Source organism: Doryrhamphus excisus, chromosome 19 (assembly GCF_030265055.1).
Source record: "Doryrhamphus excisus isolate RoL2022-K1 chromosome 19, RoL_Dexc_1.0, whole genome shotgun sequence".
Lineage (NCBI taxonomy): Eukaryota > Metazoa > Chordata > Actinopteri > Syngnathiformes > Syngnathidae > Doryrhamphus > Doryrhamphus excisus.
Window position 1 is genome coordinate 3,360,636 of NC_080484.1, and position 19,907 is coordinate 3,380,542.

At 38.2% G+C, this 19,907-nt stretch overlaps 1 protein-coding gene across 1 annotated transcript in view; it reads left to right on the top strand.

Moving 5' to 3' along the window:
* LOC131106736 (leukemia inhibitory factor receptor-like) overlaps positions 1 to 18,892 on the top strand; it is a 28,534-nt gene extending 9,642 nt beyond the window's left edge. Inside the window, exons 4-18 of the mRNA XM_058056100.1 lie at positions 264 to 417; positions 705 to 977; positions 1,064 to 1,190; positions 4,462 to 4,598; positions 6,265 to 6,413; positions 6,508 to 6,661; positions 6,741 to 6,802; positions 8,635 to 8,857; positions 10,089 to 10,268; positions 10,637 to 10,738; positions 13,096 to 13,263; positions 14,819 to 14,947; positions 16,095 to 16,188; positions 16,273 to 16,339; positions 18,151 to 18,892. Of these exons, the coding sequence (XP_057912083.1) occupies positions 264 to 417; positions 705 to 977; positions 1,064 to 1,190; positions 4,462 to 4,598; positions 6,265 to 6,413; positions 6,508 to 6,661; positions 6,741 to 6,802; positions 8,635 to 8,857; positions 10,089 to 10,268; positions 10,637 to 10,738; positions 13,096 to 13,263; positions 14,819 to 14,947; positions 16,095 to 16,188; positions 16,273 to 16,339; positions 18,151 to 18,558 (2,427 nt within the window). The 3' untranslated portion in view covers positions 18,559 to 18,892. The remainder of the gene's footprint in view (positions 1 to 263; positions 418 to 704; positions 978 to 1,063; positions 1,191 to 4,461; positions 4,599 to 6,264; positions 6,414 to 6,507; positions 6,662 to 6,740; positions 6,803 to 8,634; positions 8,858 to 10,088; positions 10,269 to 10,636; positions 10,739 to 13,095; positions 13,264 to 14,818; positions 14,948 to 16,094; positions 16,189 to 16,272; positions 16,340 to 18,150) is intronic.
* The last annotated feature ends 1,015 nt before the right edge of the window (positions 18,893 to 19,907 follow it).

The following is a 19,907-nucleotide window of genomic DNA, read 5'->3' on the forward strand; positions in this document are numbered from 1 at the left end:
CGGGTACTCAAGGAAGATTCAAGTTCCGGTGATTCATGAGTACTGGACTCATTTTTCCACTGCCTCAAGGGCACTTGACGAAGACTTGACTTTCACTGACTCTCAGGTCCCCAATGAGGACTCGAGTTTTAAAGGACATCTTGTGGCGGTGTAGCAAGCAAATAGCATAGACCCACAACCCACCAGTTACGAATCACTGGTCTGTACTCTTCATACCAAGCAAATCTTTATGTGGTGATTGAGTTTTTTTTTTCAATGTTTAGGACCAAGTGGCTGTTTCACTGGATCAAATTGGATCAACTCATTCATGGAACTGGACTTCTCATTTGGCATTGGAATGCACCGCCCACACACTAAGACTCAGTTCTCGATATAAAAACCAAACAAGCGGACGGAAACAGGAGCACACTATTCCTGGTTGGTATGACTTCATGAAACTAGGGGTTTAACAGTACGTCATCATCACGGTTCAGTGCGTACCTTCATCATTTTGGGTACGTAACGGAACAAAATGTAAAAGTGATTAATTTTTTTGTAAACTGGCTTTGGAAAAATCAGTACATATCCAAACCAAACCAAACGCTTCATACCAAACAACTGGATGATGAATCTATGTACTATTACACCCCTGGTCTTTCATATTTGTCACGTGTCGGGTGTGTACAAATAACCAATGAGTATGCATTACTTTTACTCACCTGTAGGAAATAAGGCTTTGGATATGCCCGAGGTTTTTCCACGAGACAAAGTGTTTCAAGTTGGCAGCCGAGTTACATTCTGCTGTGTTCTTCCAACTGGGGAAGTTCTGGACAATCTTTATCTGAGCGGAAACAGCAACAGTCATTGGAACATGAGCCAGATCAGCACCCATACGTACGCCCTGTCGGTCGACCTCAACCAAGCGTCGTCTGCCAGTTGCACCGACATAAAATGTGAAACAAAGAAATCCCACAACGGGGCTTGTGCTTACATCGGTTGTAAGTACAACTTGTTTGTGTTTGTTTCAAGATGGTGAACGATAAATTGTCGGCATCTCTCAAGTCCTTTCATGCCTTTCATGCAGACCCACCTGCTGACCAGGGTCTTTCCTGTGAAACCCGGGATTTACAATCAATTGAATGTATGTGGACAGTAGGACGAAATACACACCTGGCTATCGCAAGTCCGACGATCTATCAACTACTTGGAAGGTATTGTGAGTTTTGGGATTTCGTTGACTCATGACTACATGATGGGTACTCAATGAGGACTTGAGTTTCATTGATTCAGGATTACTCAGAAAATTGACAGGTAAATTGACGGAGACTCGAGTTTCAGTGACTTATGGGTACTCAACAGTAAATCAAGTTTGACTGACTCATGGGCTCTCAATGAGGACTGAAATTTCACTGACTCGCAGGTATTTGATGCAGGTATTTACCCCCAAAAGACAAGAGTTTGATCAACTGACATATTCTTGACGAGGGCTTAAGTGTCGTTGACTCACAGGTACTTGACAAAGACTCAAGTTTCACTGAATCAAGGTATTCGATGAGTTTCAGTGACTCATGGGTACTTGACAGAGACTCGCGGGTTCTCAACAAGGACTCAAGTTTCACTCATTCACAGGTATTTGACAAATTTGTGACTTTCACTGCCTCAAGGGCACTCGGCGAGTACTTGAGGTTCACTGATTCACTGTTACGCGAACAAGACTGAAGTTTCCCAGATTCACAGGTACTCGATAAAGACTTGTATTTCATTGCTACTCAACAAAGACTCATATTTCACTGCCTCAAGGGCACTTGACGAAAACTAGAGTCACTGATCCACAAGTACCCCCAAAAGACAAGAGTTTGATCCACTCACATATTCTTGACGAGGGTTTAAGTGTCTTTGACTCACAGGTACTTGACAAAGACTCAAGTTTCACTGAATCAAGGTATTCGATGAAGGCTCAAGTTTCAGTGACTCATGGGTACTTGACAGAGACTCAAGTTTGACTGACTCGCAGGTTCTCAACGAGGACTCAAGTTTCACTCATTCACAGGTATTTGACAAAAATTTGTGACTTTCACTGCCTCAAGGGCACTCGGCGAGGACTTGAGGTTCACTGGTTCACTGTTACGCGAAAAAGACTGACGTTTCCCAGATTCACAGGTACTCGACAAAGACTGGTGTTTTATTGACTCACTGGTACTTGACAAAGACAGGAGTTTTACTGATTCACAGGTACTCGATAAAGACTTGTATTTCATTGCTTACTCAACAAAGACTCATATTTCACTGCCTCAAGGGCACTTGATGAAAACTCGAGTCACTGATTCACAAGTACCCCCAAAAGACAAGAGTTTGATCCACTCAAATATTCCTGACGAGGGCTTAAGTGTCGTTGACTCACAGGTACTTGACAAAGACTCAAGTTTCACTGAATCAAGGTATTCGATGAAGGCTCAAGTTTCAGTGACTCATGGGTACTTGACAGAGACTCAAGTTTGACTGACTCGCAGGTTCTCAACGAGGACTCAAGTTTCACTCATTCACAGGTATTTGACAAAAATTTGTGACTTTCACTGCCTCAAGGGCACTCGGCGAGGACTTGAGGTTCACTGGTTCACTGTTACGCGAAAAAGACTGACGTTTCCCAGATTCACAGGTACTCGACAAAGACTGGTGTTTTATTGACTCACTGGTACTTGACAAAGACAAGAGTTCTACTGATTCACAGGTACTCGATAAAGACTCGTATTTCATTGCTTACTCAACAAAGACTCATATTTCACTGCCTCAAGGGCACTTGATGAAAACTCGAGTCACTGATTCACAAGTACCCCCAAAAGACAAGAGTTTGATCCACTCAAATATTCCTGACGAGGGCTTAAGTGTCGTTGACTCACAGGTACTTGACAAAGACTCAAGTTTCACTGAATCAAGGTATTCGATGAAGGCTCAAGTTTCAGTGACTCATGGGTACTTGACAGAGACTCAAGTTTGACTGACTCATGGGTTCTCAACGAGGACTCAAGTTTCACTCATTCACAAGTCTTTGACAAATTTGTGACTTTCACTGCCTCAAGGGCACTCGGCGAGGACTTGAGGTTCAGTGATTCACTGTTACGCGAAAAAGACTGGAGTTTCCCAGATTCACAGGTACTCGACAAAGACTGGTGTTTCATTGACTCACTGGTACTTGACAAAGACTGGAGTTTTACTGATTCACAGGTACTCGATAAAGACTCGTATTTCATTGCTACTCAACAAAGACTCATATTTCACTGCCTCAAGGGCACTTGACGAAAACTTGAGTCACTGATTCACAAGTACCCCCAAAAGACAAGAGTTTGATCAACTCACATATTCTTGACGAGGGCTTAAGTGTCGTTGACTCACAGGTACTTGACAAAGACTCAAGTTTCACTGAATCAAGGTATTCGATGAAGGCTCAAGTTTCAGTGACTCATGGGTACTTGACAGAGTCTCTGACTTGAGACTCAAGTTCTCAACGAGGACTCAAGTTTCACTCATTCACAGGTATTTGACAAATTTATGACTTTCACTGCCTCAAGGGCACTCAGCGAGGACTGATTCACTGTTAAGCGAAAAAGACTGAAGTTTCCCAGATTCACAGGTACTCGACAAAGACTGGTGTTTCATTGACTCACAGGTACTTGACAAAGACTGGAGTTTTACTGATTCACAGGTACTCGATAAAGACTCGTATTTCATTGCTACTCAATAAAGACTCATATTTCACTGCCTCAAGGGCACTTGACGAAAACTTGTGTCACTGATTCACAAGTACCCCCAAAAGGCAAGAGTTTGATCAACTCACATATTCTTGACAAGGGCTTTAGTGTCGTTGACTCACAAGTACTTGACAAAGGCTCAAGTTTCAGCGACTCATGGGTACTTGACAGAGACTCAAGATTGACTGACTCGCGGGTTCTCAACGAGGACTCAAGTTTCACTCATTCACAGGTATTTGACAAATTTGTGACTTTCATTGCCTCAAGGGCACTCGGCGAGGACTTGATGTTCACTGATTCACTGTTACGTGAAAAAGACTGGAGTTTTACTGATTCACAGGTACTCGATAAAGACTCGTATTTCATTGCCCCAAGGTCACTTGACGAAAACTTGAGTCACTGATTCACAAGCACCCCCAAAAGACAAGAGTTTGATCAACTCACATATTCTTGACGAGGGCTTAAGACGAGGGCTCTATGACTGCATTTTTTCAAAAATAATTTTACACTATATAGAAAGGATTCAACAGCTGATTCTGTCCATTTAATTCTGGACCAAATGTTAAAAAATGCAAGTCGCAGGCAGCTGAGTGGCAGTCGTGTGGCGGTTCTACCCAAACTACTTTGCAGATCGACTGGTAGCTTGTTATCCAGGCAGTGAGCATCTCTGGTGCATAGCAATGGTATTTGTTTATTTCAGACTAACATGTCCATTCTCCCGACCCTTCTATTCCAGTGAGTGTACCGAGGGCATCAAGGGGAGATGCTCTCACAAAGTGCAAGTGAATGCTGGGGAGCGTCTTTGGACTTTAACGGCACAAAATCAGCTGGGCACAGTCACGCTCACTCACATGGCAGACCTCACCAAAAGAGGTAATACAATCATCTCTATCCGTATCGCGGTTCAACTTCCACACTTTACTCAAAAATATACTAATTATTAAATCATACAATATGACACCACTGCTTTTTGTTCTGGAGGGAGTACAGACAAAATCATTAGAAAGGTCAGAGAAGAAATGCTCACATTAAAAAGACGGTTTGATGATAATAGATTGTCCTTGAACCTAAATAAAACTAAAATCATGCTGTTTGGTAACAGCAGAAAGGACACACACCAGCAAATACAAATAGATGGTGTAGACATTGAAAGGGTGAAGGAACATAAATTTCTGTGGATCACAATAGATGAAAATATGAGCTGGAAACCTCATATTACAAATATACAACATAAGGTGGCCAGAAATATTTCAGTATTGAACAAAGCAAAATTTGTTCTCAATCAGAAATCACTCCACACTCTTTATTGCTCTCTGGTTCTACCATATCTTACTTATTGTGAGAAGTATTGGATGACATTTTTAGCTAATTGGTTATTTTTAGCCTTATGCATTATTTTAGCTGTTTGAAGCTGTTTGAAGTTAGTATGTTCTCTGTAGGCGGCATTATGAATTATCCTTACTGGCCTTTTTTGCAGTACATTTAGTGAGTGAAGATTGCTTTTATAGTTATTAGCCCATTATTCCACACATTTCCCCATATTTCATAATGTAGTCCAAGCTCTTATAAAATGCACTTCTGCCAGCTTGTGGCTGTTTCTACAGAGTAAAACTGCACCAAACATAATCTCTTCTATTGTGCAGTTGCATCATTACCTCTTTGTGCCTCTTGTGCATAAGAAAGGGAAAGAGTAAATAGTATTGTCTCGTGTATAGAGGGCTCTAATAATGTTAAAAGTGTATTTAGAAGTTTAGAACAGCTTTTACTATGCTCTACCTACAAAAGACCATGATAAGTCAATTACTCCTTATTTATATAAGGAATCCTACTTTGCAGAAATTCACTTATCATGGTCTTTTCACTTTTCTCATTCATGATGACCATGATAAGTGAATTTCTCCTTATTTATATAAGGAATCCTACTTTGCAGAAATTCACTTATCATTAAATTTCAGTCAATTTCTGCAAAGTAGGATTCCTTATATAAATAAGGAGAAATTCACTTATCATGGTAAGTGACCATGATAAGTGAATTTCTGCAAAGTAGGATTCCTTTTATACATAAGGAGAAATTCACTTATCATGGTATAAGGAATCCTACTTTGCTGAAATTCACTTATCATGGTAAGTGACCATGATAAGTGAATTTCTGCAAAGTATGATTCCTTATATAAATAAGGAGATTGAAAAGACCATGATAAGTGAATTTCTCCTCATGTATATAAGGAATCCTACTTTGCAGAAATTCACTTATCATGGTCTTTTCACTTTTCATGAAGAACATATTGTGTGAAATGGAGGTCCTTTGCTCAGGTTTGTAACAGAACATCCGTTACCTGCACAGTACACATTTAGTTAGGGACAGGAAGTGTGTAATGAGTCGCTTGTCTACTGGCGCGATGACTAATGAAAATCATGAACTTCAAATGTTTTGGACCCAAAATGAACCCCACCGTGACCTAAAACCAGGGTATGTACCAAACAACTTTTGTATAGAATCACGTTTTAAGTGAAACAAATGGTTTTTTTTCCATTTCAGTCCACATGTTTGCCCCAAAAGGAGTCAAAGTCTCCAAGGTTGATTCCAGAAACGTCTGTGTGGAGTGGGGGTGGACAGTGCAAACGTACAATGATCTCAACATAACATGCCAAGTCAATATCCGCCATGGAAAGACACATAATATCACAGTAAGTTCACAAAGGCATGACAATGAAGTATTACCAGTACTTCCAGATCCCAGTACAGAGGGCAATGTTAACGTTATATGTCGTGTTTTTCCAGAGTGAACATGTTGGAGTCGGCCTTAATTCTGCAGTCTTGAATGACTTGATTCCCAATTGGACCTATATGATGATGATACGATGTAGGACAAGTCCACATCACTGGAAATGGAGCGAGTGGAGCTCAAGTGTGACATTTCACACCCAAGGCGAAGGTTGGTGGTGGGAATCAACAACTATCAAGTCAGAAATACACTTCCGTGTTTTCATGTCCACACGTTCATCGTCCCTCAGTTCCAGATGCTCTTGATGTGTGGATGCAGGAAAAAGACAGCAAGACTGTCATCACTTGGAAAGTAAGTGGACATGTGGACATGCCAGCAGAGTTGAACCGTTCAAATAGATTCAAGTTTTTTTGTTACAATTAAGCTTTTTTGCCAGTATTCATACATTGTCTTGGTTTTTTTTTACAATATTGTGCGTAAGAAGCTAGTTGAGTGCTGACATTGCTGACTCACTGTGTGTGCGTTTGACTGTGAAAGCTCAATAACACACCACGGGGCCAAAGAAATTTGCGAGTCGCAGCAATTTTATAAAGAAGGTGAGAAACAATATTTTAACTCAAGCTTGCCAGGATGTACCGGAAGTCTGCATCAACAATGGGTTCTATCCATTTACTTATTCAATCCCAGCTATTTTTCAAAAGACAACCCTTTCATTTCTGGCCATTTTAGATGATTTTGACAGATTTTCAAGTCTCACAGAGTAGTGTGTCCTATGGCTGCATAAACATGAAAACTTTTGTACCTCCTTTGTACCTACCTTCTACCTTATGTTCTACCGTAGTAGAACATAAGTACATTTCAGGAAAATGGAAAAACAGGAAAACCAGCTTTTGTGAAAAGATACATTTCAAGCATGCTTTTGTGACCCCAACATAAGCAACACAAAAAGGGGTTTTATTTACAAATCTAGGAATTTATTTACAAATATAACACCATGGATTAGTTACAATTTTCGCATTTGGAACTGAACTATGTGTGTGCATGTTCGTGCATGTGTTAAAATTTCCCTACAATTCGTAACACTCCAACAATGTACAGCGATGAGCCAATTCAAGAAACAATACAAGCAGTTGATGTTTGCTAAATACAAGGATGAATTAAATTAAATTAAATTAAATTAAATTAAATTAAATTAAATTAAATTAAATTAAATTAAATTAAATTAAATTAAATTAAATTAAATTAAATTAAATTAAATTAAATTAAATTAAATTAAATTAAATTAAATTAAATTAAATTAAATTAAATTAAGTTAAATTAAGTTAAATTAAATTAAATTAAATTAAATTAAATTAAATTAAATTAAATTAAATTAAATTAAATTAAATTAAATTAAATTAAATTAAATTAAATTAAATTAAATTAAATTAAATTAAATTAAATTAAATTAAATTAAATTAAATTAAATTAAATTAAGAAAGCAGGAAGTGAACAAATGTAACAGTTACTGATTGTAAAAGTACCAGATGGAGGGGTAGGATTTAATAAGCTTTGCTTCTTCCTACTCCTTTTGGACATGTGGAACTGGGAACTGATTATGGGATGCAATTGTAATCTGATGCATGTTCAAATGAAATAAAACCATTACCATTACCATTACCATTACCATTACCATCGAAACGTTCTCATTTCCTCCTGTGGTTTTTCCATTGACATCATCCCGAGCTCTCATCAAATGCACTTCTGCCATCTTGTGGCGAAAAGTTGCTGTGAAATGAAAGTTGAGAGTTGGATCATCTCTTTTTGCCTCTCATGCAAAAAACATAAAAGACATATTAATATTTTGTTTGGGATTAGAAAAACATATAAATACATCTCTTCTATTGAAAGAGTTAATATTTTTCGTGTATATTTTTTATCTTATTTTTTATACTTTTATGTACTTTATTTGAATAAAATTGTATATTTTTATTTAATATTTTGACATTCTATATTGATTTATGCCAATTATTTGTTTAGCTTGATATATTTTTATATTTTTATTTTCATTCATATTTTTTATATTTTTATTTTGATTTAAATTTCAATTATTTCTATCACATATATTTACATTTATCATGAATAATTTAATAATGAACAGTTGAACAGTTCAAAATCAAAATCCCAATGTTTACTCCTTGCAGATACCGCTGGCCAACCAAAGCCATGGCGACATCATAGATTATATCATAACATGGGCGCCAACCAAGACACCCGAGAGACGTGAAAGCTCCAGCGTGAAACACCCAAAGAACACTTTCACCCTCAGCCCGGACTCCATGGACCAGTATGTGGTCCACGTCACAGCTAGGAATTCACATGGAAGCTCTTCTCCTTCAACCGTTACCATCCCCATCCTTCGTCCAGGTATGATAGGCATCTTGAATGCAGATGACGCTCTACGATCTGGTGGTGATGCTGTTGACTGTTTCCTAAAGCATGTGACATTTGTCAACATGTACAGTATGCAGCTTCTGGCTAGCATTTTAAATCTGAAATACCAATGTTTGTTTTTACTAGTTTTATTTTGTTTATACCTTTACAATGAGATTCTGAAGGTGGTGGAAAATTTCCAGTAAATGTAAAAAATGTTTTAGTAAGTTGAGAGTTTTAGATATATTCATTTTCTTTTTAAAATGATGAATATATTTTACATTCATTATAAAAAACATTTTCACTTTGTTTATTATTAACGGGGACCTATTAAGCTTTTTCTACTTTTCTGACCATGGGTGGAATAAATTAAACACACCCTGTTTTGGTGGGAAGCACAAATCCAAGGAAATACAGCTAAAATAGGTAAAGATTCTGGAAGATCTAGAAAGTTTTCTGGTGGGTTATTGTGATTAGCTGCTCTATAGGAGTTCACAACTCAATACAAAGGGTTGAAACATGAGAATAATAGGTCCCCTTTAAGTCTAATATTTATATATCAAAATAAAGTTTTTGTTAGATTAATTAATCCATTCATTAATTTTCTTCCGCTTATCTTCACAAGGGTCACAGGGGTGCTGGAGCCTATCCCAACTGTCTTTGGGTGAGAGGCGGGGTACACCCTGGACTGGTGGCCAGCCAATCACAGGGCACATATAGACAAACAACCATTCACACTCACATTCATACCTATGGACAATTTGGAGTCGCTAATTAACCTAGCATGTTTTTGGAATGTGGGAGGAAACCGGAGTACCCGGAGAAAACCCACGCATGCACGGGGAGAACATGCAAACTCCACACAGAGATGGCCGAGGGTGGAATTGAACGCAAGTCTCCTAGCTATGAGACTAGGAGACATAAGATCCTTTTTTAGAGAGTGAAGCTAAACATTTTAATCCCCTTTTCTCAATTTTCCAAATCATTCCAGCATCAAAACATTCCCACTTTTCCCATCATTCCATATATTTCATATAGCATGTTCATCATTAGTGTTTCAGCATCCACATGCAATTCCCACACAAATTTCCTTCTTTAGTTATCTTTTTCATACTCTTGTGTTGCAACCCATGAGATTGTGAAAGCGCTCGTTATGTTTTGTGCAGTAATTATTATTTTTTTAAAATCCCTAATCAGTGATGTCACCTTGTCACTTGACCTTCAGGCGGTGGTGTACTTAAACATTCCAGGATACTCGGCAGTAACGGTGGCTTCAACCTGTCCTGGTCTACGAGTCCTTCCGCCAGCTGCGGCTACATAGTGGACTGGTACCCGGTCATGGGAACGTCAGCGTTAGACTGGATCAGAGTCCCTCCGAATGAAACTAATGTCAACATATTTTCAAGTAAGTTCTCTGACTTGGTTTACTGTATTATTGTATTACACTTTTACATGAAAAACAAGTCAAAATGTGTATAAATACGTATAAATGATGAATGTAATTTGACATTTTGCATGGTGTCCAAAGTGTGGCTTTCTGTGGAACGTGGCTCATTGCAGAAATAAAATAAATACCCATCAAAAGTGAAAAAAATAGAGCAAAAAGCCATAATGTTGTAAGTCTGGTTTATCTTGCTTAAGGATTCGTATGCAATTTAAAGTCTGCACTTTCAGCTCGAGTAGAAAAGGATGGTCTCCATGACGGCGTCTTCATGTTACACTACTTTAAACCCTGCACATAACTTTATGGTTGTCATTTATTTTCTTCTCCAGAAACCTTGAAAGACGGCGTGAGATACGTGCTGTCTGTCCATGCCTGCACCCATCGAGAACTGGTGCTGCTGGAGAGAAGAGAAGGATATGTTCAAGAGAAACGTAAGCTGCATTTATTTGCTGGGACGTAGCTTTGGCGGAATGGACGTGTTCCATAGCATCCCTTATTCACAAGGTTCTAAGTAGAGCTTCAAAATACAAGAAGAAGAAATGGGAGTGAGACAAAACACATTGTAATGGTAATGGTAATGGTTTTATTTCATTTGAACATGCATCAGATTACAATTGAGTGCATCCCATAATCAGTTCCCAGTTCCACATGTCCAAAAGGAGTAGGAAGAAGCAAAGCTTATTAAATCCTACCCCTCCATCTGGTATTTGTTCACTTCCTGCTTTCCATAATACAGTTTAAGTTTTTTTTGTTTTTTTCAATAATGTACCTCGTACCAAAGTAGGAGGTGATATGAGCATCCAATGCCATAATGGGTACCATAGTAAGTGTCAATATAGTGATATATATAGCACATCATGACTGGTTCAACTGTTACATTTGTTCACTTCCTGCCTTTCTAAAATAAAATAATAAAAAAAAAATAAAAAAATTAATTTAATTTAATTTAATTTAATTTAATCCAGTCCATCTGGTACTTTTACAATCAGTAACTGTTACATTTGTTCACTTCCTGCCTTCTTAATATAATTTAAGTTTTTTTTTAAATTAATTTTTAATTTTGTTTTACATTTTTATTTTTATTTTTTTATTATATTTTAATTGTAATTTTGTTGTCCCGTACCGAAGTAGGAGGTGATATGAGCATCCAATGCCATAATGGGTACCATAGTGCGTGTCAATATAGTGATATATATAGCACATCATGACTGGTTCAAGACTCTTCATCCTTGTATTTAGCAAACATCAACTGCTTGTATTGTTTCTTGAATTGGCTCATCGTTGTGCATTGTTTGAGGTCCTTACTCAATCCATTCCATAGTTTGATTCCACATACTGAAATGCTATGGCTAGCATAACGTAGTCCTAGCATAGAAGTGTTTCAAATGTACTTCTTCCCTGAGATCATATTTCTCCTCTCTTGTAGAGAAGTATTGGATGATATTTTTAGCTAATTGGTTATTTTTAGCCTTATGCATTATTTTAGCTGTTTGAAGATGAACTATATCAGCAAGTTGAAGTATTTGTGATTTTAGAAATAAGGAGTTAGTATGTTCTCTGTAGGCGGCATTATGAATTATCCTTACTGGCCTTTTTTGCAGTACATTTAGCGAGTGAAGATTGCTTTTATAGATATTAGCCCATATTTCCACACAATAAGTGATTGTGGGTAATCAATTTATTGAAAAGAAGCATTAAAGTGAAATAGGCTGTTCTTCAGCTGTCAAAGGTTTAAGAGCACAGCCTTTATAAGGCAAAATCTTCACAAAAATGTGGATTCAATGTCATTTTCTGCCAGCACGCCATTGCTGCTGAGGTTGGATGCAATAAGATCCAGAGGATTTTGGAACAAAAAAGTCAAGTGGTAGACTGGTCCTCAGCCAAAGGATGCAATTGGCTGTCTGGCTTTAAACGCTTTTAAGCAGAGAAACATCTTCAAAGGCCTCGTCTCCTTCAACGCCACCAAATGACCTGTTTGGAATTTGCACAAGATCATCAAACATGGGACATTGAAAAGCGGAAAAAATGTAACCTTGACAATCCTGATGGCATGAGAGGGAGATCCCACCTGAGATGTTTCCCACACGGCACAAAGGATGGGGTACCATCATAATCTGGGATGCTTTCAATGGAACAATGGAGCATCAAGTTGTGCAGGGGCGTCGAACAGCAGGGGGCATCCCTCGTGACTGAGGGCCCTCGTCTGTGTGGTATTGACTTTTTCAACAGGACAACTCCGCCTGACTAAGCTCCCTCTTTTGGACCATCCTGCATGTTCTCCTGATCTAAATCCAAGGGAGAACATTTGGGGATGGAGGCAAGGGACGTTTAGAAAAATCACTGTCTGGAGATCAGTTCCAGACAGTGGATGCCCTCAGTGAAGCCATCTCCATCAGCCTCCATCAAGCATGCTCAAAGCCATTTTTAAGGTGATTAACGAGAATGGTGAAGGTCCTTTTTTGAACATTTTAGGGTTTTTTTCTGTGGTCTTAAACGATGAACAGCCTATAGTTCACTTTCATGCTTCTTTGCAATGAATTGCTTACTCAATATTATTTTTTTTTGCATTTTGAAGCTCGATTAGACCTTCCTTAACATCCAACACAGTGAAATGTACATGATTGCAATTTTTCAATTTAGTGTATTACACAGTAATCTCAGAAAATTGCTATTTCTCATGAGATTCTCTTCATATTCTTTAGAACATGCCACAGGCCAATAAAAACCAGCCACGGGCCACACTTTGGACAACCCTACCTAACATTTCCTCCATGTTATGTTTTCCAAGCCATACAAGATGATCTTTTGAAGCCGCTGACTTGGACACAGAGAAATTTGGACGTCGTGGTGACCTGGAATCATGTCTCCCTACAAGAGCAACCTGCTTTCATCCACGGCTACATTCTATATAGTTTGGACACCAACAACAACAGGAGTGTCATGAGTGACAGCACAGGTAATATGATGTTACCTGGTTCAGAGCCTTTGGTCATCCCATGGTTGATGAAGGAATTGGCGGAATAAACCAAATGAACATTTAAACACCCGAGAGGTGCATAATAAGCTGTACCGTATCATGCATACGTTTTTAAAGGGGACCTATGGTGGACTGGTGGCCAGCCAATCAACGGGCACATATAGTCAAACAACCATTCACACTCACATTCATACCTATGGACAATTTGGAGTCGCTAATTAACCTAGCATGTTTTTGGAATGTGGGAGGAAACCGGAGTACCCGGAGAAAACCCACGCATGCACGGGGAGAACATGCAAACTCCACACAGAGATGGCCGAGGGTGGAATTGAACCCTGGTCTCCTAGCTGTGAGGTCTGCGCGCTAACCACTAGACCGCCGTGCCGCCCGACCTGAATGTTGTTAAATGTTGTCTGCCAACATGATGCCAACACATCGGATAATGAGGTTTGTACCTTTGGAACGGAGCTCCGAAAGCAGTTTGGGATGGCTTTACAGAATTCCTGGGTTTGATTCTTCGCTTGGCCATCTCTGTGTGGAGTTTGCATGTTCTCCCCGTGCATGCGTGGGTTTTCTCCGGGTACTCCGGTTTCCTCCCACATTCCAAAAACATGCTAGGTTAATTGGTGACTCCAAATTGTCCATAGGTATGAATGTGAGTGTGAATGGTTGTTTGTCTATATGTGCCCTGTGATTGGCTGGCCACCAGTCCAGGGTGTACCCCGCCTCTTGCCCGAAGACAGCTGGGATAGGCTCCAGCACCCCCGCGACCCTCGTGAAGATAAGCGGAAGAAAATGAATGAATGAATGAATGAATCTAACAAAAACTTTGAAGGGGACCTTAAAGGGGACCTTTTATTCTCATGTTTCAACCCTTTGTATTGAGTTGTGAACTCCTATAGAGCAGCTAATCACAATAACCACCCAGAAAACTTTCTAGATCTTCCAGAATCTGTACCTATTTTAGCTGTATTTCCTTGGATTTGTGCTTCCCACCAAAATGGGGTGTGTTTAATTTATTCCACCCATGGTCAGAAAAGTACAAAAAGCTTAATAGATTAAGATTAAGATTAAGATATGCCTTTATTCGTCCGTCAGTGGGGAATTTGTATTGCACAGCAGCAAGAGTACAGAGTCAGTTAAGCAGTACAAAAATACACAATATAGAAAAATAAACAATATAAACGACCCAAGTATAGGTCCCCATTAATAATAAATAAAGTGAAAATGTTTTTATAATGAATGTAAAATATATTCATAATTTTAAAAGGAAAATTAATATTTCCAAAATTCTCAACTTACTAAAAAAAATTTTACATTTACTCATACCAAGAAGGCTGAGATAGGCTCCAGCACCCCTTTGAACGTGAGGATAAGCGGTAGAAAATGAATGACTGAATGAAGGTACATGTCCAAAACTAATTAAAAATTGCTTTACTGGAAGTCCCTGCTATTATTAATAATAATGTCTGTCTTATATATAATGTAATATATAAGACGTATAATATAATGTCAAATATGCTCTTTGTTTCAGACAATCCTCAGGCTACCAACCTGACAGCAAGAAACCTTCCAATCAGTTCGTACTCGTTCACCGTGAAGGCGAAGACAGCCGTTGGAGAATGCGGGGTGACGCATATCACCGCCACCTTAAATTCACTGAGTATGTTCTCTGAAAATAAGTGGGTAATAATTGATAAATAGGTGATAAATGTATAGGATTCATGTCCAACTGCTAAGAGGCCCACAGTTTGTACGTACAGTATGAATGTATTTATGCTTCACTGAAGTGTGTTGTGTTGAAGTTACTTTGGTTGACATGACCGCTAACTTTGACAATCTGGTTTCAAAACCTAGAAACTTACAAACAAAAATGACAGCAGACCAGCAGTGTGGATTATGGAAGCACGGCCTGGAGAAACGTCTTCTCAAGACCGCTAGCCTGATGGCCACTTGTGGTTTTAATGAAAAGATGCACGGCCAAAAAATACACCTCAGCTTTGTGAAAAAGCAAACTTTTCATAATATCGTGGCTTTATTCCCATTATCCCCAACGCAAGTTTTTTTTTTTTATACAATTTTACAACTTTAACATTTTTTCTTGCCTATTTAAGCTCTGTGCTGCTATCTATAGCTATAACTATAACAAGTTTATTCTTGTAAAAATGTTTTTCTAGTGAGAATATGACTTTTTTTTCTCTATTTTAACTTTATTCCCATAAACTTACAGCCGTCTTTTCCATGTCTGCTGTTGCTTTTTCACATCATTTTTCAAGTATTTCAACTTTTTTCATGTCATTTTTTTTCATACCTTTTTCTGCAACCTAATTTTCAAAGAATTAAAATTTATTCCTAATATTAACCACGCAAAGAAATTTTTGATAATTTTCTCCAATGGTTACTAATGAATTGTTACTCTGACTTTGTTACAAAAATGTCAGTGTTTTTCGTATTTTTTTTAGTATTATGACGTTATTGTCATAAAATGACTCTTGTTGCTTTTTTTCTTGTTCATTTGTATATTTTTTACACGCTTCGGGCCGAGTGAAAAACAGCTCTGGGCTACAAATGGCCCCAGGGCCCCACTTTGGATACCCCTACACTCGCACTAACCTGATGACCCAATCACCACCGTGATGTGGGTTCCATCTGTTTATGGCTCATCTTGTCGTGTGTCAAAAATGTCCATTTTTATGGAAGTATCAATTACTGGCGTTTTCCCGTTGCGTGTAACCCCCAGGAAAAGGGGACCTACTGTAATACAGCATGACTACACTTGTTTCTCACATGGACTGCTTGTCTTCCACCAGCTGATAATCTGATCTGGGCAATCTGCATCACCCTGGTGACTCTTTTTGGCCTCCTCTCGCTCTTTGCCATCCTTTGCTACCGACACTGGGAATGGTGAGCGACACAACACGTTCATGTTCCGCATCACCCTTGCTTTGCTCCTGATATATTCTTATGTGTGTTGATATGTTATACTAGCATCAAACAGGCATTCTATCCGCCCATCCCGAAGCCAGTGTTGAAGGACAAGTGGATGTTATCACTGGTAAGCAACGTTTTAATGCGATTATTAGTTAACTCAAACACAAAGCAGTAAAGATCCCAAATCCTGGCATTCTGCCCTCGCTGAATATTCATATTGAGTTTGACGTTACTATAAAACTGAAGCATACACACATGAAGTATGTCCAAATCACAACATTGATATGATGGCATTATTTTAAAAAGACAAAAAACAATGCAACCATGCAGGGAAAGGTTTTCTTGTTAGCTTGATGCTAACATATAATGGGAAACCAAATGGACACGCTAATAGAATTTGCAATCGTGATCAACAAGATTTAACAAGAGATTTTACCGCAACAAACCTGCCATGAAACAGCATTTACAGGAATATGTTTCTTAAACTCCATAAAAACAAAGTATTGACTCCTGACTTCTCACTGCGAGGCTATCGAATACCTCAAACTCACAAACAAGTGAGGTGACAAACTTTAAAAGAACCATGATTGCCAGGAGAAGGCAGCACACCAGGAGAGAATGAAATCAAATAAAGAAACATTACGTGGTAATTTTGCTTTAAAAGCCAATAAAACCTTCAGCATTGGAGGATGCTGTGTTGTATCTGCGTTGCTATGGTAGCTGCCATACTGCTTGGATCAATAGACACAGCCTTCATTGAAGAAATGATTGTTGCCAAAGATAGAATGTGGCGACGAGATCCGCACGGACAGTACTTCCTGTTTGGTTTTGTTATTTCTTGAGTTCAATAGTGATTCTCACCTTTTTTATTGAAATGCTGGCACTTTCATTGGCTTTCTTTGGCTTAATAAATTTAATTCAATTTAATTTAATTCAATTAAATTTAATTTATGAATAAAATAAAAAATTACATTAAATTTATTTTATGAATAAATTTATGAATAATTAATTCATGACTGAATAATGAATAAAAATAAAATTATTTAAATTTATGAATACATTTATGATTAATTAATTCATTAATGAATAAAAATAAAATTAAATTTATAAATACATTTATGAATAATTACTTCATAGATGAATAATGAATGAATAATGAATAAAAATAAAATTACATTAAATTTATGAATAAATAAAATTTTATTTTTTATTTATTTATTTATTTATTTATTTATTTATTTATTTTTTATTTTTTTATTTTATTTTTTATTTCTTTGGCTGCATTTTGGATTATTGGGAGGAGAAACACTTTTGAATTCAATAAATAACTTGTGACAAAACAGGAAGATGGTGTGTTGATCTTGCTACCACATTGTGTCTTTGTCAACGATTGCGTCTTCGATGATGGTAAGTAACCATAAATGTTCATTGCATTCATTCATTCATTCATTCATTTTCTATCGCTTATCCTCACGAGGGTCGTGGGGGTGCTGGAGCCTATCCCAGCTGTCTTCGGGCGAGAGGTGGGGTACACCCTGGACTGGTGGCCAGCCAATCACAGGGCACATATAGACAAACAACCATTCACACTCACATTCATACCTATGGACAATTTGGAGTCGCCAATTAACCTAGCATGTTTTTGGAATGTGGGAGGAAACCGGAGTTATGTGTATTCATATGATTTTTTTCTGATTAAAACGTGTTTTGCGGCTTTCTGGAATGGATTAATTGGAGTTATATTATTTCCTATGGGAAAAAACAATTTGGTTAGAGTATGTTTCGGTTGAAGTTGGACTTTCTGGATAAGATTAATGACACTAATTAAGGTTCTACTGTATGGTAGCATCAAGAGTGAGTATTTCCACCCATATGCCATATTTTAATACACGCGATCTCGTCCCATGTCAGTGGTACTTTTTGTTGTTTTCCCAGAGTGAGCAAAGCTGTCATCCGGTTTTTGTGGATATGAGTCACCACAACGAGGCAGAAATGATGACGATCCCGAAGCTGCACTCCAAATCGGAAGCGCCAGCGACTGATTGTGTTGACCGGCGACCTGCCGCAACTACAAACAGATATTACCAGGAAACAGGAGAAGCACTGACCGTACCCGGCACAGCCATCACCTGTCAAACACCACCATCACCATCTCTTCTAAGTGGCCTCAGTCTCACCCAGACCAGTGGCGTTCAGCAGCCCATTGCAGAGACAGACTCTTTGGTGACGAGGTCCGATGGCTACCAGCCCCAGAGGAATACTGAAGAGTCCGAAGATGCTCCAGAGAGTCTTTTGCCTTGCGTCTTAACCTACATAGAGTTACCTCAGTCACGTTGTGAATAGTTGCTGCATATTCATTCCACTGTAAACACGCTGAACAGCACTTTTCTAGTTTACACACAACTCACAGCACTTTAAAGCAGTAGCGCCCTGAAATGTTACTGGACATTCAATTGTTACATTTAAATGTATGTTGTGTTTTGTGTCCAACCCGATGTTGACCTGCAGCGGATCCCCGCACATTTGCGATTTAGCATTCGCAGTGGAGCAAATTTGCAGATTTTTGGTGAAAAATTTTTTTAGGCCTTTTTTTTTCTTGCATAAAATACTGTACATCTCATCCACCATACAGTAAAAGCACTATGCGTTCCAATAAAAATGGAATCTATGTGTTAAACGTGTCTGTAATTGATTTATTGTGAGTGAAATGCTGTCACTGTGAGGCAAAGGAATGTTTTTATGAGGAAATATGTCCCCGACGGACTGCTCAGTCATGGCAGAATCTCATCACAAACAATAATCCGCCTTCCCAACTAAATATGTTGATACGGCAACCTGAAGCACCTGTGAAAGTTGATAAAAGCTTTCTAGAGCTTCCAGAATCTGCACCTATTCCAGCTGTAATTCCAACTCCAGATATCCCGTTTAAAGCTTGTCTCTTACATAGAATGAATGGAAACTTAGCTTAGTTTAGCAGAGCATGCTAATGTTGCTCGGTGTATGCGACCCAGGCTGTATGATTGTGTTTACATCGTATTGTCTTTTAATGCTTCTTAATATAAATGAGCCTTTTACGTTGCCTGCTGACATCGTGGAAATTCTGAGTGAAATATGACAAGAGGCACGTTTTTTCTTGCACCCATCTTGTGTTTTCTCTTCATACCTTTGTTTCATACAAATTGTAATGGTAATGGTAATGGTTTGATTTCATTTGAACATGCATCAGATTACAATTGAGTGCATCCCATAATCGGTTCCCAGTTCCACATGTCCAAAAGGAGTAGGAAGAAGCAAAGCTTATTAAATCCCACCCCTCCATCTGGTACTTTTACAATCAGTAACTGTTACATTTGTTCACTTCCTGCTTTCCATATTATAGTTTAAGTTTTTTTTTATTTTATTTTTTAATAATATATATAATATACTAATTTAATAATATATAATAATATTTCCACACAATAAGTAAGATATGGTAGAACCAGAGAGCAATAAAGAGTGTGGAGTGATTTCTGATTGAGAACAAATTTTGCTTTGTTCAATACTGAAATATTTCTGGCCACCTTATGTTGTATATTTGTAATATGAGGTTTCCAGCTCATATTTTCATCTATTGTGATCCCCAGAATTTTTTTTTCCTTCACCCTTTCAATGTCCACACCGTCTATTTGTATGTGCTGGTGCGTGTCCTTTCT